Genomic DNA, 17341 nt, shown 5'->3' with positions numbered 1-17341 from the left:
TAACTCCTCAAAGAGCCTTTCTGCTAGCCCAAACTCTTTCCCCTTCAGCAAGCAGCAGTCTCCTCTCCCTCTAAGCACAGCAAATCTTTGTTAGTATTAATGGATGCAAAGTGGCTCTGCTGTTTATTTTCCTGTTTCAGGGCCAACACTTTCTGTGCAGCAGAATATTGCTTAAGTCAACGTGGGACTAGCAGGAGAGCCCAGTGCCTTTGGACTGGCCTCCCAGCCACTGAGCTCCTCCTGGTTTGCTTCTGTCCTTCACAGCCAGGCTCAGAAGCCTCCCCTCAACCTGAAGTCATTTGCATTGAATTGAGAGCTGTTGGCTCAGCCTCTGCTCTAAACACTGCCCAGCAGCCTGAGCTCTACCTAACTGGCACCACACAGAGCTGGGGACGTTCAGCCTTGCAAAACAGCAACAAAAGGTCTCAAAACTCTTCCTTCTCCTCTTGTTGCATCAATTCTACCCCAAAAGCAGCAAATTGGCAGCTCCATGCGTGCTTGGAAGGTCAACAGGAAAAGCAATTTCCTATGCCAGTGGTCTCTCAACCACAGGGCTGCTAAAAGGGCTGTGGCTCTGAGGCACACAGAGCAGAAGGGAGCCAATAAATTTGAGCATACAGAGAAAAAAGCAGAACACAAAAATAGTTCAGTTTAAGTTTTCCCCTTTCCCTGGCACAATTTTCACAGTAAAAAAAAAACATAGCAAAGATCTAAAGTGAGCACAGCAGCAGCAGAGAGCATGGCCCAGGCCTGCCACAGGGCTGCAATTCACAGGGAGCAAAGTCTGGGCAGTGCTGTTCCCTGGCTTTCCAGGAACAGAGATCCCAAGTGGATCCCTGGCTGACTTGCTTAGGGAAATGAGGAGAGGATGCAAATCCTTGGGCAGAGGAGTGTCAGCTCCAGCAGCTCTGGCTCCTCTCAGCAGCACCCCAGCTCTGGGCTGCAGGCAATGTGCCCTCGGTGGGAGGTGGCAACGCAGTGAGAGCTGTGGTGGGTGGGAGGGGGCTGAGCAGCCCAGCTTTGGGAGGGAGCAACTGCAACCCTTGGGCTTCCTTGACAGACATCCAAGGCTCTGAGCTCAGAACCCAAACTCCACAAACCATCATCAACCCCCAAAGCTGAATGCAGCCAGGAAGGGCTCAATGCCATGGGGCAGCAGCGTCCCCAAAGCCTTCAGCAAGGCATCACCAGAGACAAACAGGAGTGAGGAGGATGAGGGGGGAGGAGAGGAGTGGTACCTACTGACCAGTGACCAGGGTGCCTCCTGGTGCCAAGCAGGACGTGGGAGCCATTCTGCCCTGCCCCATGGAGCTCCACATGCAGGCTGGGTGCACATGCTGAGGACAGTGCCCGCCTCAAATGAGTGCCCCCTGCCCTGGCACAGGGCAGAGCAGAGCACAGCCTGGGGGGATGGCTCTGCAGCTTCCAGGCCAGGATGCACAGGGATCAGCCCATGGTGTGTGTGACAGCAGAGTCCTGTGGAGCTGGGAGTGAGCAGAGCAGGGCTGAGCATACCAGGGGCAGTGTCTGCAATACGTATTGGCTGGCAGGACACTCAATACGTATCTGCACAGACCTAAGGGCTGCTTTACCAAAGAGACAGGAACTGCTCCCAAGGCTTCTGCCACAGCTCCGTTGTGCTGCAAATGCAAAGAACCAAGATTCTCAGACACCAAGGCTCTCACCAGGGACAACCAGACAGGCTCCACCTCACCACTCAGCCACCCTTGGGGAATTTCATCCTGCTTTAGCTGCAAGTCATGGAACCACAGAGAGCTCTGGGTTGGGAGGGACCCTTAAATCTCACCCAATCCAACCCTAGCTGCAACCAGAGCAGGCTGCTCACAGCCCCAGACAACCTGACCTGCAATGGTTCCACATCTCCCACCTCTCTGGGCAGCCTGGGCCGTTAGGGTCTCACCACCCTCAGTGTCAAACACTTCTCCCTTCTCTCCACACTTAATCTCCCTCTTTCAGTTTCAAACCACCCCTCCCTGTCCTGTCACAACAGGCCCTGCTCAAAATAGTCCCCAGGTCTCTGGTGGGTCCTGTTAAGTACTGAAAGGTCACCAGAAGGTCCCCCCCAGCCCTAATATCCAACCTGGAAAGCACTCATCCCTGACTCACCACCCACCTACTGAAGATCTTCCTCAGCTCCAAACCATTCCCCCTTGGCCTGTCTCAGACACCCTCAGGAGAAGGCTCTCTGCAGCCTTCCTGCAGGATCCCTTCAGGTCCTGGCAGGCAGCTCTGAGGTCCCCCTGGAGCCTTCTCTTCTCCAGGCTGCACACCCCCAGCTCCCTCAGCCTGTGCTCACAGCAGAGCTGCTCAAGCCCTTGGACCACCTTTGTGGGTTTCAGGCCTGGTTATGGGATGGCAGCAGCAATTTCTGCAGATCTGTTAATTAAGCTTTCATCACAAAACCAGGAAGTGCCAAATTTTCTCCTCCCCAGATCCTGGGGAGATGAACTGTCCCTGGGGCACTGCAGCAGCAGCTCTCATGCAGAGATGTGCAGCACCTGGGGCACCCTCAGTCAAGCAGCAGCAGCCATGCCCTCACCCTGCCCACTCTGCACTCCCTGCCCAAACAATGCCCACTAGCAGCAGGCCCTGACTGTGTCTGCTCCCACAGATGGTGCACACCACCATGGGCCCCCTCCTTCCACACCCCACCTGCCCCTGCTCTCCACACAGCCCCTTGCACTCTTTGCCTCTGCCTGCTGCCCTGAGCCTGCACAGATTTCCTGCAAAGTTTGGTACTGAACAAACCAAACTCTCCACCACCAACCCTCACTGCTCAAAACTGCATCAGCCCTGCACAGACAGAAGCATCACAACCAGGGCCAGGAGATCCAAGCTCTAACACCACAGGAACAGCCCCCACAGACCTGTTCCAAAAGAGCAAAACCTTTCAGCATGGGGAGATGTGAGGCTGTGGAGCTCCACTCTGAACCAGCAGCTGGTTGATGGCCTCCTGGGAGGGAAAACCAACATCCAGCACTGCATTCACCAGCAGGAAGCAAGCAAGGCCCTGTGAAACTCACCTGGAAGGGGAGATCCATGGCACTGTTCCCAATCTGATTGACGTTTGGCAGTGAGCCACCATAGTACTGGCCACGACTCTGCCCCAGCTGCAGGTACTGAGTCTTCTGCAGCTGTAACTGGAAGGGAAGGAGAGGGGAGGTGTGAGGGCAGCTCCTTAACACCTCAGCTCTTTCACCTGGCTCAGCTCAACACCCTCCCTGTTAGCACCAAGAATGGGCACCATCTATAAACAGCATGAACCCAGGGCCAGCCTTCCCCACAGGCTCTCACAGAAGCCCCAGGGAGGCTGTTTGCCAGCTGTGCTGTGCTGAGCTGAGCTGAGCTGGCAGCCTGGGGCCTGTGTGATGGCCTCAAGTGATGGAAGGAAAAGTCAAGCCCATAGGCAGTGACCGGATCCCGTTTCCAACCAAGATGCCCCTGGAGGCACATGGCTCTTAGGTCAGCTGCTATTCTGAAGCCAGCCTGCCCAGGACTCCAGGATCCATGTGGAGCAGCTGTCCATGTGTGTAAGGAAGTCCTGGAGGACATTGTTCCATGAACATCCAACCCCTCAGCCATCAGGAGATGATGCAGCAAGCTGCAGCCTTCCACACTTGGATGTCTTGTGCTTCCCTGCAGCAAGGGAAGGCTTGGAGGAAGAGCAAAGACACAAAGGCACCCAGAGCACCACAAGCACCCAAGAGCCAGGCACAGGCACAGGCACACAAGAGCACAAATGGAACAGCTGCAGAGCCTCAGTGAGCAGCAGGTACCCCTGCAGGGTTCTGAGGGACACCTCTCTGGAGGCTCTCCCAGCAGGGCACCTTCCTGGTGTGCCAGAGCTGGGCAGGACAGGAAGCTGCTTCTCTTCTCCTCAGACAGCAGCTTCCTTCCACAGCCACTTCTTCAAAGCACACCTGGGGAGCCAGCAGCTCACCAGCTCCTTAGTAAGAGGCAGGATTTTTGATGAACCCTTTGCTGATGACCCTTCTCCAGCACTAGTATTGAACAGACTTTCTCCTTCCACCCTGCAGTGCTGCCCCTTAGCCACCCCCAGGTACCAGCAGGCTGCCACCCAAGCCCCACTCCACAGGGACAAAGCAGAGCCTGCAATGCTCTGAACACAACCATCCTGCTCCCAGGGACACATCTGCCAAGAACTCCCGAAACTGCCCTTAAAGGAGCAAAGAAAGGAGCCTGCAGAAGCTGCAGGAGCAGACACCTCCACTCTGGCCCTGGTTGCTCACTGGGTGCCACCTGGCTGCTCCTGCAGTGCAAGAACTTCCCCAGCTTGGCAGCAAAGCACTGGCTGAAGCCTCCATGCTCAGCTCTTGGCCTGGCTGCAGAGTGGTTGCTAAGCTGCTGTCCTGTGTACAGCAACAAATCTGCTCCAGCTTCATTCACAGAAGTGCCCTCCAGCTCCCCTGACACAGCTGCAGCCCAGCTCTGACACAGGGCAGAGGAAGGCTCCTTGTGGGGACCCTGCAGAGTCACAGCCTCCCAAAAGCACGGCCCCAGGACTCCCCTGCCCCTGCCCATGATTCTGTTGTAAAGCAAAGGCTTGCTTGGGATTGCTGCCAGGCCTGGCAGGAGCTGCTCCAACAGGTGCTGCCTTCTTCTGAAGAACCTGCTAGGAGGCAGCCAGGGAGGTGTGGGGGAGCTGCTTGCTGCTACTTGAACGTTTTGGGCTTCCCCAGCAGGACCCTGCCCCAGAGCAGCCTGCAGCAGGGGGGTCATGACCAGCTGTCTTTCACTGGCCTTGGAGGTGGGAATGAGGACACAGCAGAGATCTGAGGCCTGCAGCCTGCTCAGTGCCTGTGCTCCATCACTAATTTCAGCAACACCACCTCCCAGAAACACTCCTGGAGACCTGTGCCAGAGAGTGAGCAAACTGCTTGCTTGTTCTGCTATCATCTCACATCCATCATCCACCCCCAGAGCAGCCTGGGGAGCTGGGGCTGCTCCTCTCAGCCTCCTGCCTTGCAGCACTGAGTGGCCCCCAGACTCTGGAGCTTTATTGGAGACCATCAACAACTGCCACTTGCAATCTGTGCAGATCAAGCGTGAGCAGAGCAGGCCAGGCCTGCCCCCAGCCCCAGCTCCTCAGCTGAGCAGCAGCAGTTTAACCCCTGTGCTGTCAGACCTGCTGCCATGGAACCACAGACAGCCCTGGCTGGGAAGGGACCCTTACAGCTCACCCAGTCCAACCCCACCCCCAGCCAGAGCAGGCTGCTCACAGCCCCAAACAACCTGACCTGGGATGGTGCCAGGCATGGGGCAGCTCCAACCTCTCTGGGCAGCCTGAGTCAGGCTCTCCCCACCCTCAGTGTCAAACATTTCTCCCTCCTCTCCACTCTGAACCTCCCTCTTTGAGGAGAGGGACAGGCAGCAAATGAGAGCCTGGAAGGAAGTCAGCCAGGAGCCAGAGCTGCTCTTCAACTGTTTCTTTTCAAGGCTTCTTTTGATAGAGCAGAAGCTGATCCTGCAAGGGTGGAGTGTCCTCTGATAAACCCCCTCCAGGTATCTGATGGCTGCAGGAAATGAGATCTCCTGATAGCTGCTCTCTAGCTGCCTGCCACTTCCCACCCCAGGCCTTCCTCCCCCCTTCAGCTTCTCCCCCCAGTCAGCTCTGAGCACCTCGGGCTCAGTAAGCAGCAAAAGAAGTGGAGATTAACACCAGAAATGTGTTGGTAAAGCTTAAATGGAAATTAGATTCTGTTTAAAGGATTAACTCCAAGTTTTAGAGGCTGCATAAGAGGTAAATCCTGGGGTTCAAAGCAGCTCAAAGTTTCCCACTTGGCCAGGTCTGAAATTCCTCAGGAAGGCTTCCTGCTGCAGCAGGCAGAGCCAGGACTGGCCACAGGGAAGCACAGACTGGAGGAAGAGGTCACTGCTCTTCCCTGCTGTGTCCCTAGGAATGAACCCAGCCAAGCTCTCAGCAGGTTGGGTCTCAATGCAAGGCCCTTGGCTGGACACCTCTGCAGAGAAGTCAGAGACAGGCAGTGGAGCCCAAGTGCCCTTGATCCTCAGAAGCTGACTCTTCAGCTTGCACAGGCAGGGCAGTGAGAAACTCTGCAGGTCAGACATGCCAGTGAGCAGGCAGAAGGCAGTGAGTCTCCCACACTGCTGCCCTGGCCTCCTTCTCCAGCCCCAAATCAAACACCAAGTCAAACAAACCCTCAAGACAAGGCAGCTCCTCAGTGGAATCCCAGTGGAAGTATCTTCTTCAAAGGGAGAGCTCTTCCCATCCACAATCCTCATGTTGATGAGAAAAGCAAACAGTCTGAGAGCAGGGAGCATCCCTGCAGTGATTCACAGCTGTGCACCCAGAGCTGCTGGTTACAAATCCCCCAGCTCCCATCAGCAAATGCTCTCTGTAACTGCTCTGACCACCACAGGAGCCTGGCTGCTGCCTCCCCTTGCTCTACCTTTCTTTGCTGTCAATATTCTCAACCCTGTATTGGAATCTGAAGCTTCAAAATGCTGCCCCTGCCCCTTGTCCCCATTTCTAACACTACCAAAGAGCAAACTCCCTGCTTGCTGCTACCCCCCTCCAGCTCAGCTCCCTCGGCCAGGCTGGCAGGAGCAGAAGCAATGCCATGGAGCCAGATTGCTGCAGGAGCTGATTTCCTGCAGGCTCAGGTACTGCTCCAAGAGCAGCAGTGGATCCAAAGGCACAGCTGTTCCTCCCAGGAAGGCTGCTAAAGGAAATGAAGGCTGAGGTTTAGAGGAAAGGTCTAATCCACAGTGATAGCAGCTGCTCTGCTGGGTCACCTGGGACTTACAAATATTCCAGCAGCAGCTTTGGAGCAAAATGGTTTGCAGTGGGTTTCTTTTTAACAAATTTGAGGAGGTTTGTTGTCATAGAAGTGAAGAGTTTAACACTGGTGAGCCAGGGCTAAGTGTGGACAAGGGGAGCAGAAGTTTCCCTTGATGCCTCTGCCAACCCCATTTGGCCTCCCCATGCTGTCAGCACCCCAGGGCAGTGGCCCTGCAGAGCACAGAGCTGCCCAGCCCAGGGTCTGCTGCAAACCAACTGAAAACTGCCACCAAAACCCCTGACCTGTGCTGCGAGCTGGCTCTGTACCCCTGCTCCAGGAACTGCTCCATCACTGCTGACTGCCATCAGCCCAGCTGCCACCTCAGGCAGTGCTGAGTTCCATCATCCCAAAATTCTGCAGGGCAACCAGGAGCAGTCCCTGAGAACAAGTCAAGAAAAAAGGAAAATGTTTTCTGTCTCTTTTTTTTCCCTCTGTAGGGAAGGAGTCTGTGGGAATCCATCAGCTTTCAGCAGCCACAGAGCAGCAGCTTTGTTTCTGCCACACTGAAACACTTCAGACCAGAGCTGCAAACTGGAGGCCACCAGAACACAGCTGTGCCACTACCAAACACCCTGCTGAAGGGGTGAGAGGCTTCCCAACACACTCCAACAGCCACATTTCCCCTCAGACCTGGAACTGACATGGAACTGGAGGGGAGGCCTCCAGGGAGCACAGCCGAAGGAGTTCTGCTGCAGCCTGAGCATCCCAGCTCACACCAGCTAGGAACTGGGATCTCCAGAGAGGGAAGGGGAAGCAGAATCCCCCCAGATGCCATGGAAAAGCAAACTGGGAATCAGCAGGAGGGGTTTTCATCCTCAGAGGAATGACAAGTGCTGGGCAGCTGGGGCAGAGGAGTTTGGGACCCTCCCTAACTCCAAGGGTACTGCCAGTGTAGCACAGGCTGCAGTGCCACTGCTCACCAGTGCAGCCCTGAGCTCTGCTGTCTGTGCATCCATGGAACAGCTGCCTGGGTCCCCTGCAGCTGCCTCAAAGCCTCCACCAAGTGCAGTCCCAGAGCATTCTGTGCTTGGAGAAGCAGAACTTCCTCCAGCACCTCATTTCAGAGCTGCCAGCACCACCCTCTGAGGAGCCCTCTGAGGAAGCTGCTCCTGCTGTCTGAATCTGGGCACTCTAAGGCCATTTCACTTCTGCAGCCAGCATGGCCACGGAGCAAGGAGCTGCCAGGGCACAGACCACAGCCTGAGGCAGGCTGCTGCTCACCACAAACCCCTCTTGGCCACCCAACTGATCCTGCAGCCATGAGCAGAACAGGGGAGGAAAAGCAAAGCCCAAAGCCCAGCCCCAGCCCATGCAGCTCAAGCGTAAAGTGTCACTGCCCCAGAGCCACTCCAGACAAACTTCTCCCAACTGGGGACTGTCAGACTGCTCTGCCAGCAGCCTTGCAGCCCAGGCAGGTTCCAGGGCTGGGGGCTGAGCAGGACATTGATCAGCAAAGCTTCAGCAGCAGTCAGCTGACTCCCAGCCATCGCTGCGCTCTCAGCACTCCAAGAGAGCCAATTATTACTCATGAGTTCATGATGTTTTCTTCACCTTCCTGTTGAAGAGATTATTTAAGACCTCAAATCACTTAACGGGATTGTTTTGTCCTGTTATGAGTCATCTACAAATTCCAAGGCACCATTAGATTCTCCTTCAGGAGCTGCAACCAACTCCCCAGATTGCCTCAGCTATAAAACCACAAGGAAACAGGGACATAAAAACTGCAGCCAGACTCAGCCCTCCACCCCCAGGTGTCTTCTAGAATTCATGTGAAAGTGAAAAGAGCTCACCCCCAACCCCCCACCCCCCTGCTACACCCCAAACCACAAATCCTTTGTCTTGTGAAGCCCAAGAGAACAAACCACAATGTTTAGCTCTAGGAGAGAAAGAGGGAGGGGGAGGAACTTAACTGCTCCACAAACCAAACTCATCTGAACTGTTTGATGTGCTTGGGGAGACCTCAGAGCAGCCTGCAAGGATCTGAAGAGGGCTACAGGAGAGCTGGGGAGGGACTTTGTACAAAGGCCTGCAGTGACAGGGCAAAGGGTGATGGCTCCAGACTGGAAGCAGCTGGATTGAGATGAGGCATGAGGAAAATGGTTCGCCAGGAGGGTGCTGAGGCACTGGAACAGGCTGCCCAGAGAGGCTGTGGAGGCTCCAAGCCTGGAAGTGTTCAAAGCCAGGTTGGATGTGGCCTGGAGCAACCTCCTTGAGCAGAGGCTTGGAACTGGATGATCTTGAAGGTCCCTTGCAAACCAAGCTGCTCTGTGACTGTAGGATTCTGTTGGGGTTGGAGGGCAGAGAATGGCTAAGGACACACCTGGGGGGATCTGCAGAAAGTCATCAGAGTGAGGAATAACCTCCAGGGCACAGCCTGTCACTGGCTGTTTGAAAACACTCTGCTATTTCTGGGGACAAAGGTTTACTGTTTAAAGCTCAGCAGTCACAACTGAGCAGCAAGTGAAAACAGGATCCAGCACAAGCAGAGCCTTAAAATAGGGACAGCTCCTCAGCACTGCTCCAGCGCCGGGCTGGGCGCCAAGCGGAGCTGCAGCACCGACCACAGCCTCTGAAACCAACCAGCTCTGCCCTGGCAGCCCTGCAAGGCACAGAGCCACAGCAGGGCTCCTTGGAAGGCACCTCACAGATCATCTGCTCCAAGCTCCCCACCATGGCTGGGACAGCTCTCAGCCAGACTCAGCTGCTCAAGGCCTCATCCAGCCTGGCATTGAACACCTCCAGGCAGGAGGCAGCCACAGCCTCCCTGGGCAGCCTGTGCCAGAGTCTCACCACCCTCACACCGAGGAACTTCTCCCTCAGCTCCAGTCTCACCCTGCTCTGCCTCAGCTTCAAACCATTCCTCCTTGGCCTGTCTCAGACACCCTCAGCAAAAGTCTCTCTGCAGCCTTCCTGCAGGATCCCTTCAGGTCCTGGCAGGCAGCTCTGAGGTCCCTCTGAAGCCTTCTCCTCTCCAGGCTGCACACCCCCAGCTCCCTCAGCCTGTGCTCACAGCAGAGCTGCTCCAGCCCTTGGATCATCTTTGTGGCCTCCTCTGGACTCTCTCCAGCAGCTCTGTGTCCTTCTTGTGCTGGGGACACCACAGCTGGAGGCAGTTCTGTCACCCTCCTTGTCTTGCAAGGGTTGCCAAAGCAGGAAGATGGCACCTTGCTGACCACTCAACAAAGCACAGCAGAGAGGACTCACTCCTGGGGCTTGTTCCTGATAGCAGAAGGAAGCCTTTGCCTGCCTGGTGAATCCAACCCTAGCAGGAGGCTCTCAGCATCTCTCTTTCCACTCTCAGCTACCAATGCACTTGGACAGAAAACCCTCCCTCAGAGCAGGCCAAACTCTGCCTGCTGGTGACAACGCTTCAGAGAGCAACAGGGAATGGATGTCCAGGCTAAAAAAACCATCAATACAACAATAACAACAAAACTTTCTGCCCCATCTCCAGCCCTCCCATTGAAGTGCCTCAGAAGAGATGAAATGCAAGCAGAGCTGCCCTCATTAAGCAAGCTAAAAATAGCTTTTCTGTTCCATTTTTTATTTTTAGCCAAAGAATGAAAATTTGGTTATGTAACCTGAGGAGTTTGGGAGAGCAGGAGGCAAGCAGGGCCTGCCTGCACTCCTCTGGGGCTGCCAGCCACCAGCACAGCTCCTGCAGGCACAAACCTGCTGTGGGCAGGGATGGGACTCAGCTGCTGGGGCTCTCCTCACTCTGAGGGAGCCTCTTCACAGTGCCCTTCAGGATGACCCAGGATCGTAGTGACCTCTGCAGCCTGTTCTTCCCTCTAACAATTCCTCCCACTGCAGCTCAGACCCTCCTCTGACAGCTCCAGCAGCTCTGAGGATGGCAGTTCCCTGGGTGTTAAACAGATCTGCCAGGAGAGCCCAGATTCTTCGAAGGCAGAGGGCCGGTGCCACACAACCGCCTCGGTGCGCAGGAGGGAAATCTAATTACAACGAGGAGGTCAACAAGGGCTCTGCATCTGCCCAGGGGGAACCTGGGCAGCGTTCAAGATGCTCTTCTTGCTGTGGAGAAATGCCACAGAGGTGGTGAGGGGGAGTGAGGGCTCCTGGAAGGGCGACTGAAAGACTGCAAGAGGAAGGATCCCTGTCCGCTGCGTGTGCAGGAGGAACGAGGAGGAGCTCAGCTCCCTGTGAGCAGCAGCTGCTGAGACTCTGCAAGGGAAGGACAAGCTGGGAAGTCTGTACAGGAACAATCTCTGTCTTCCCCCTGGCCACTGAGCTTGTTTTTTCCACCCTTAATCCAGCTTATGGATCTTGAAACACTTAAGGACTCCAGAGCTAGAAAAATCTTCCCCACAGCCTCACGTGGCTGCAAGATGTGGCTGCCCCAGCAGGGCTGAGGAGGCACCACAGAGAGCCAGGCAGGTCACAGCTGAGCTGCTTCCTGAGCTGAGAGCTCTCCCCATCTGCCTGCAAATGAAGCTATTTTGGAAAACCAACCCAAACTCCCTCCCCTGTGAGCCTTCAGCCACCCAAGGAAAACACCAACACAACTTGTAAGGGTTGGGTACCAAAATCAGTGGGGAATGCATCTCCCAGGGCTGCATCTGCCACTCACAGCTCACTGCCAGGGAGTGATCAGCAGCCACTCTGACAACCACAAGAAGATCTTCCCAGTCAGCAAGAAAAGTGTCAGACCAAGCAGGCAGGAAAGTAAAATAGAGACTGAGAAAATCTGCCTTGAGCCAGGGCTCCTGAGGTGCTGCAGAGCTCTGCCTGCAGCCAGGGCAGCTCCTTGCACCCTCCCCTGCTTCATCATTCCAGAGCCACTCTTATGGGTGTTGGACTGCACAGGGCTGTCCCAGGCCAGGGGGAAGAAGTCTCAGTTTCCAAGGAATAATTTGCAAAACAAGGCAGTGATCAACACTCAGCTGCAGCCTGACACAGCACCACTGAGCTCAGGCAGAAACAGCCCTGCCTGCCACAGGCCCTTCTGCAAGGCTCCTCTGGCCTGATGAGCACCACTGGGGATCCTGACAGAGACCTCCCCCTGGGTCTCACTCCCACAGCCCTGACCCTGCTTAGCAAACCCTTCAAGCACAGCAAAGTAGAACTGCACCTCCTGCATGCACCCAGCCAGGCTGCTGGCTGCTCACAGGTCTGGCTCCTGCCTCAAGCTGGGGGTCAGCCAGAGAGCAGCCAGGGCTGTGCTTACCTGGCCAAGGCCACCAGCAGCCTGGCCTGGAACAGCAGAGGTGTGGCCAGCAGGAGCAGAGAGGTGATGTCAACCTGGACTCAGCACTGCTGAGGCCCCACCTGGGGGACTGGGATCAGTTTGGGGCTGATCAGATCCCCTCTGCGGCTGCTCTCCTCCAGGCTCAGCAGCCCCAAGGCTCCCAGCCTCTCCTCATCAGCAGATGTTCCAGGCCCCTCATCATCCTCACTGCAGTGTGCTGGACTCTCTCCAGTGCTTCCCCATTTCTCCTCAACTGGGGAGCCCAGAACTGGCCCCAGTACTCCAGCTGTGGTCTCACCAGGGCAGAGCAGAAGGGGAGGAGAACCTCCTTCGACCTGCTGGCCACACTCCTTTTAATCCACCCCAGGAGACCATTTGCCTTCTTGGCCAGGAGGGCACATTGCTGTCCCATGGATAATTTATTGTGCACCAGGCCTCCAAGGTCCTTCTCCACGAAGCTGCTCTCCAGCCTGTGGCCAAGAGCTGCAGCGAGCAGCTGCAATGCCTGGTAACGACTGAACAATAACAAACAAAACCTGCCCCTTGCACCAACCCACAGCACAACCTGACCAGCAGCACACCCAGCATGCTGCCAGCTGAGGCAGGGAGGTCTCCAGCCTGGCACCAAGGAGGTCTCCAGCCTGGCACCAAGGAGGTCTCCAGCCTGGCACAGCAGCAGTGGCTCCATGTTTACCTTGGACAGCTCAGGGAGGCGTTCAACAAGGCCAGGGGCCCTCCGTGCCCATGGGGCAGCTGGGCTCTGCTGCTCCACTCCTTCGTCTGTCATCATCCCTTCAGAGCACTGTGGGCACCACAGCACCACTCCAGCACCTTCAGAGCAGTTTGTGGCCCAGCCAGCAGCACAGGTGAGTAACACAACCAACCACCATGGGTCTGTGCTGCTGCAGCAGGGAGCTGCAGGCAGAGCCAGGCCCTGGCCTTTCAGGACCACTTCAACACCCAGACACCAAACTTGTCCTTCCTATGGCCTGGATTCCTCCTACAAGCACACCAGCAAGCCCTGCCCAGCACCATCAGGGGGCTTGGCAGAACTTTTCATCACTGACTTGGGAACACAGACAAGAAGCTTTGTGCCTCTGAGGGGCACAGGTGCCTGCTACAGACCCTCCTGCTGAGAGGTGCTGCTAGCAGGAGCTCATTGAGACACCTCTACCTGCATGGGAGGCTTCTGTCTGCAGGAAAAACTGAGCAGTGCTGGAATTCCACAGGACATCTCCAAACACCTCCACCAGCCTGGATTTCTGCCCTCCTCTCCCTCCAGTAACAGCAGCACAGCTCTCCAGGCTGGCAGGTTTGTGGAGTTAGGGTTTGGAGGTGTCTCCAAGACAAGACTGCAAGGTCCATAAGAGGGAGCTCAAACACAGTTCTGTCTGAAATCCCTCCAAACTGAGTGACTTTAACAACAACATCACAGAACAGCTTGGGCTGGAAGGGACCTTCAAGATCATCCAGCTCCAACCCCCTGCCATGGGCAGGGACACCTCTCACTTGTCCAGGTTGCTCAAGGCCTCATCCAGCCTGGCCTTGAACACCTCCAGGGTGATGCACATAAAAAAAAAAACCAAAAAAAAAAATTGGGAAGCTGAGAACATCCCCAACTGAACAAGAAACCCTGAGCCTGCAGGTCACCAGCCATGCCCAAGGCTTCTTTTCCAAACCTTCCATTCTTTCACATTTGGAGAGTCATGCAGGGAGAGGTTCAGCACCACCTGAGCTGTCCTGCACCTCCACCTTTTGTTCTTTACAACTTGGAGGGGCAGCAACAGCCTCTTGTGAGTAAATCCCCAGCACAGAGCAGGCACCACTGGGCTGCCCCACAGCAGACACTGAGCAGGTCCTGCTAGACAGCTCCTGCAAACCAGAGACCAGCCCCAGCGTTTGGTGCTTCACATGAAGAGGGAAAGCAGCAGAACCTCAAGCAAAAGGTAGTCAGTAGCACCCAGAAGAAAAAAACACAACCAACCCTCCCCCTCTGCTCACCCACTTTGTTACTATGGGACTGGCAGAAAGCTCTGGATCACAAACACCAAGGTCCCACTCACAAGACAATGCAGCAGCTCCAGCTCCTCTCGGCCACCCACCTGCACGGCTCAGCCACCCACCTCCTGGCTCTGCAAGGTCTGCAGAGCTCAGATGCAGTCCTGGAGCTGCCAGCTGAGGCAGGACTCTGCTGCTGCTGAGACCAAGGCCACAATTTCTGAAAGGAGTTCTTGGGGTTTTTTTTCAGCTGAAGGTGAGGGCAATGGAGGAGGAGTTAATGCCATACTCTGCTTTGTCCTGGGCAAGAAAGATGTAGCACAACTTAAAAACCCCAGCAGCATACATAGGTGGAAGGTGAGCAAGATGGAAAGCAAGCAGCTTGTGTCTGCAGCAGAAATGGTGGAGCAGCAGCTCCCTGCTCCTGCTGGTAACTACCAAGAGAGCAGAGCAGAGCTGAGGGTAAACACTGCACAGAGACAATGACCAACAATGAAAAGGCAGCAGCAGCCTTGGGCTGCTTCCACACTCTGAGTAAGGCTCAGCCCAGCAGCAGAGCACTGCCTGCCAAGGGAAAATGGGAGCAGACACCAAGCTGCACTTAACCCCTCTCTGCTCTTCCCCTGGCCTCACACTCCGATGGCATCATGGAACTGAAGAGAAAGGCTACAAAGGGCACATTCTCCTCAGCTCCTCAGTCACCCTTTCCATCACTTCAGTCCTCACACAACTCATTCAGCTTGGGGCCTTCTTTCACCAGCAGGTTGCTGAACATGAGATAGGTTTCCACCTGCAAAACCTGGGTTAGTGACACCCAGCTGGGGGGAAACCAAGTCAGGATTCTGACTGCTGCTGTGGCAGAGAGCTGCAGGCCCAGCCAGAGCTGCAGGCTCCAGGAACTGTCAGTGACGCCCAGCTCCGGCGCGGCGGCCAAGCAGTGACCCCCAGACTCCAGGGTACGGAGCTGCAGGGGCAGGAGAGCAGCACAGAAAACACAACTGCAGCACCTGTGGACATCTGCTCATCCTCACTCTGCTCTCAACTAACTCCTCTAGGAAACATCAACAGAGTTCAGCATGGACAACGCCTTGGCCTCACATCTTCCCCAGCAGAGCAGACAGGAGCAGTGTGTCTTTCCTCGACACCTGAGCAGCAGCATCACCAACTCAGCACAAATATTTACCCTGTCCTGACCCAGAGCAATAAAAGGCAACACTGAGCCCTACACGTTCCCTCGCTCCCGCGCCTGCCAAGGCTCAGCCACAAACCCGCCCATCGGTTTCCTTCAAACGGTTAAAAGCAAAACAAAGCTGCGGACACAGGCAGGTGAGACAGGAGCCAGGCAGAGCAGCCCTGGCATCCCTATCCCTCCAGCACGGCAGGCAGCAGGCGGTGGCAGAGCACTCCCCACGCCGCTACCGAGGGGCTCTGCAGAGACCGCAGAAGGCAGGGGAGGGTTTGGTGTGCAGCGATCTGCACCGACGGCAGCTGGAGCCTAACAGCAACAACCGCGGAGACAGCGAGCCCGGCAGCTCCCGGTGCCCGCAGGCCCCTGCGGCAGCAGAGTCCAGGCTCGGTTTGCTCGGATCCTGGCTCCGCTCAGGCTCGGGGTTTGCGGGCCCAAGGCTGGGCCTCGCCTGCAGCAGCTGGGGCAGGAGCTGGCCCCGCAGCCCCTGACGGCGCCGGGGATGCTCCGCAGGGCCCTGAAGCAAGGCCTGCGCTCACCTCCTCGGGCTGGCTGCTGCAGGATTGGGACCCCACACACGATCGGGGCCTGGCCCGGGGTAAGGAGCCGGAGACCCCCTCTCAGCCTCGTGAGGGGGCTGCCCCGGAGGGACCGGGGCCACAAACACACCGGGTCCTGCCCCGGGGCCCCGCCGAGCGCACCTTCCCCGGCTAACCCGGCGCGGCCCGCCCGGCGGCTGGTGCCGCTATCCGGAAGATGCTCCGGGCCCGGTAGCGAGGAAGCGGAGGGCGGAGGGAGAGGATGAACGGGGAGGGTGAGGAGGGAGCTTTCGCGGCCCCCCGCCCCGCTCCGGAGGGCGCCGGCCGCCCCCGCCAGGGGGCGCTGCCCGCCGCCCCGCCCGCCGCCGCTGCTGCCCCCGGCCCGGGGGAAGCCCCCGGGGGGCGCCGCCCCTCCTCCTCCCCTCTCTTCCCTGCCCGTCTCCGCCGGGGGCGCGCACTACGGGCGGCGGCGGCAGGAACGCGCGGGAGAGCGAGCGAAAGGACGAGCGGCGGCGGCGGCTCACCCGGTGCGCGCGGGTCAGGCTCAGGTCCTTCATGACCTCCTCGAAGGCCGCCGTCTCCTCCGCCTGCTTCTGGTTGTGCAGCGCAATCTTCTCGCTGAATTTCCGCGGGTTGTTCGAGGCCGCCATCTTCCCCCGTCCGCATCCCCCTCCCCGCGCCGGAGGGGGCGAGGCGCATGCGCCGGGCGGGCCGGACGGGCGGGCGGGGGGGCGCACGGCGCTTGCGCGCCCGCGGAGCGGGGCGGGAGGGGGCGGTGAGGGGGCGGAGGGCGCATGCGCGCTCCCGCCGCGAGAGGAGGTGGCCGGCGGCGCCTGCGCGCTGCTGGGGCTTCCCCCGGCGACGTGCGTGGGGGGGGGCGAGCGGCACGCTCCTGCCGGGGCGCGTTGAGGCTGCGGTGGCGCGGCCGGTGCTACCCCTGCTGCCTTATCCCCTCCTTGGTTGGGTTCAGGGAATCCTTCCGCTTGGAAAGACCTCCGAGTCCGACTGTGGCCACCGGACCACGGTTTTTGACACGTCTAGGGATGGAGACTCTGCACTGCCCTGGGCAGCCTGTCCCAGGCCTTGACAACCCCTTGGGGGAAGAAATTTTTCATCATGTCCAACCTAAGCTCAGTTCAGGAGGGTCAGCTCGGTTCAGGGGGGTCAGCTCAGTTCAGGAGGGTCTTTCCCCCTCCAGAAGATGAAGTAAGGAGAATGTCCTGAACAAACCACTTGTGCCAGTGCCTCATGCAGATGGCCTGGGCCCTGCTGAGGTGATGAAGGTAGATAAAGGCACCCAGCTCCTCTTCATCCACCTGCCAGCACTGGGATGGAGCAGGGGAAGGAAGAGGGAAGCAAACCCTGGGAATTCATTACCAAGGCTCCGAGATAGCAACATCTCCTGCTCCACCTGCTGCCTCCTCCTGCAGAGAAGAAGCAGGCAATAACCACACAGCAGAAAGCTGGTGCTGAGACACCAAGTGGAGGCCTCCTTTCTGGGAAAAGTTCATAAACTGGGGAAGTTTCTTGCTTTCTTGTCCTGTTCAGGTGTGGTAGAGCGAAGCAG

The 17341-nt window shown here is 57.2% G+C and overlaps 1 protein-coding gene across 2 annotated transcripts in view; it reads right to left on the bottom strand.

The window, feature by feature from the left end:
• The window catches only part of CRTC1 (CREB regulated transcription coactivator 1), a 32199-nt gene extending 15775 nt beyond the window's left edge, over nucleotides 1-16424 (bottom strand). Inside the window, exons 1-3 of one of the 2 annotated variants that reach the window (XM_054396191.1) lie at nucleotides 16299-16424; nucleotides 3045-3161; nucleotides 1593-1640 (exon numbers count right to left, since the gene is read on the bottom strand). In XM_054396191.1, the coding sequence (XP_054252166.1) occupies nucleotides 1593-1640; nucleotides 3045-3161; nucleotides 16299-16424 (291 nt within the window). The remainder of the gene's footprint in view (nucleotides 1-1592; nucleotides 1641-3044; nucleotides 3162-16298) is intronic. The other variant, XM_054396192.1, reaches the window with a different exon arrangement.
• Nucleotides 16425-17341: the final 917 nt, after the last annotated feature.

This window comes from Indicator indicator, chromosome 36 (genome assembly GCF_027791375.1).
Source record: "Indicator indicator isolate 239-I01 chromosome 36, UM_Iind_1.1, whole genome shotgun sequence".
NCBI classification, from domain to species: Eukaryota; Metazoa; Chordata; class Aves; order Piciformes; family Indicatoridae; genus Indicator; species Indicator indicator.
This window is presented reverse-complemented; position numbering and strand designations above follow the sequence as displayed.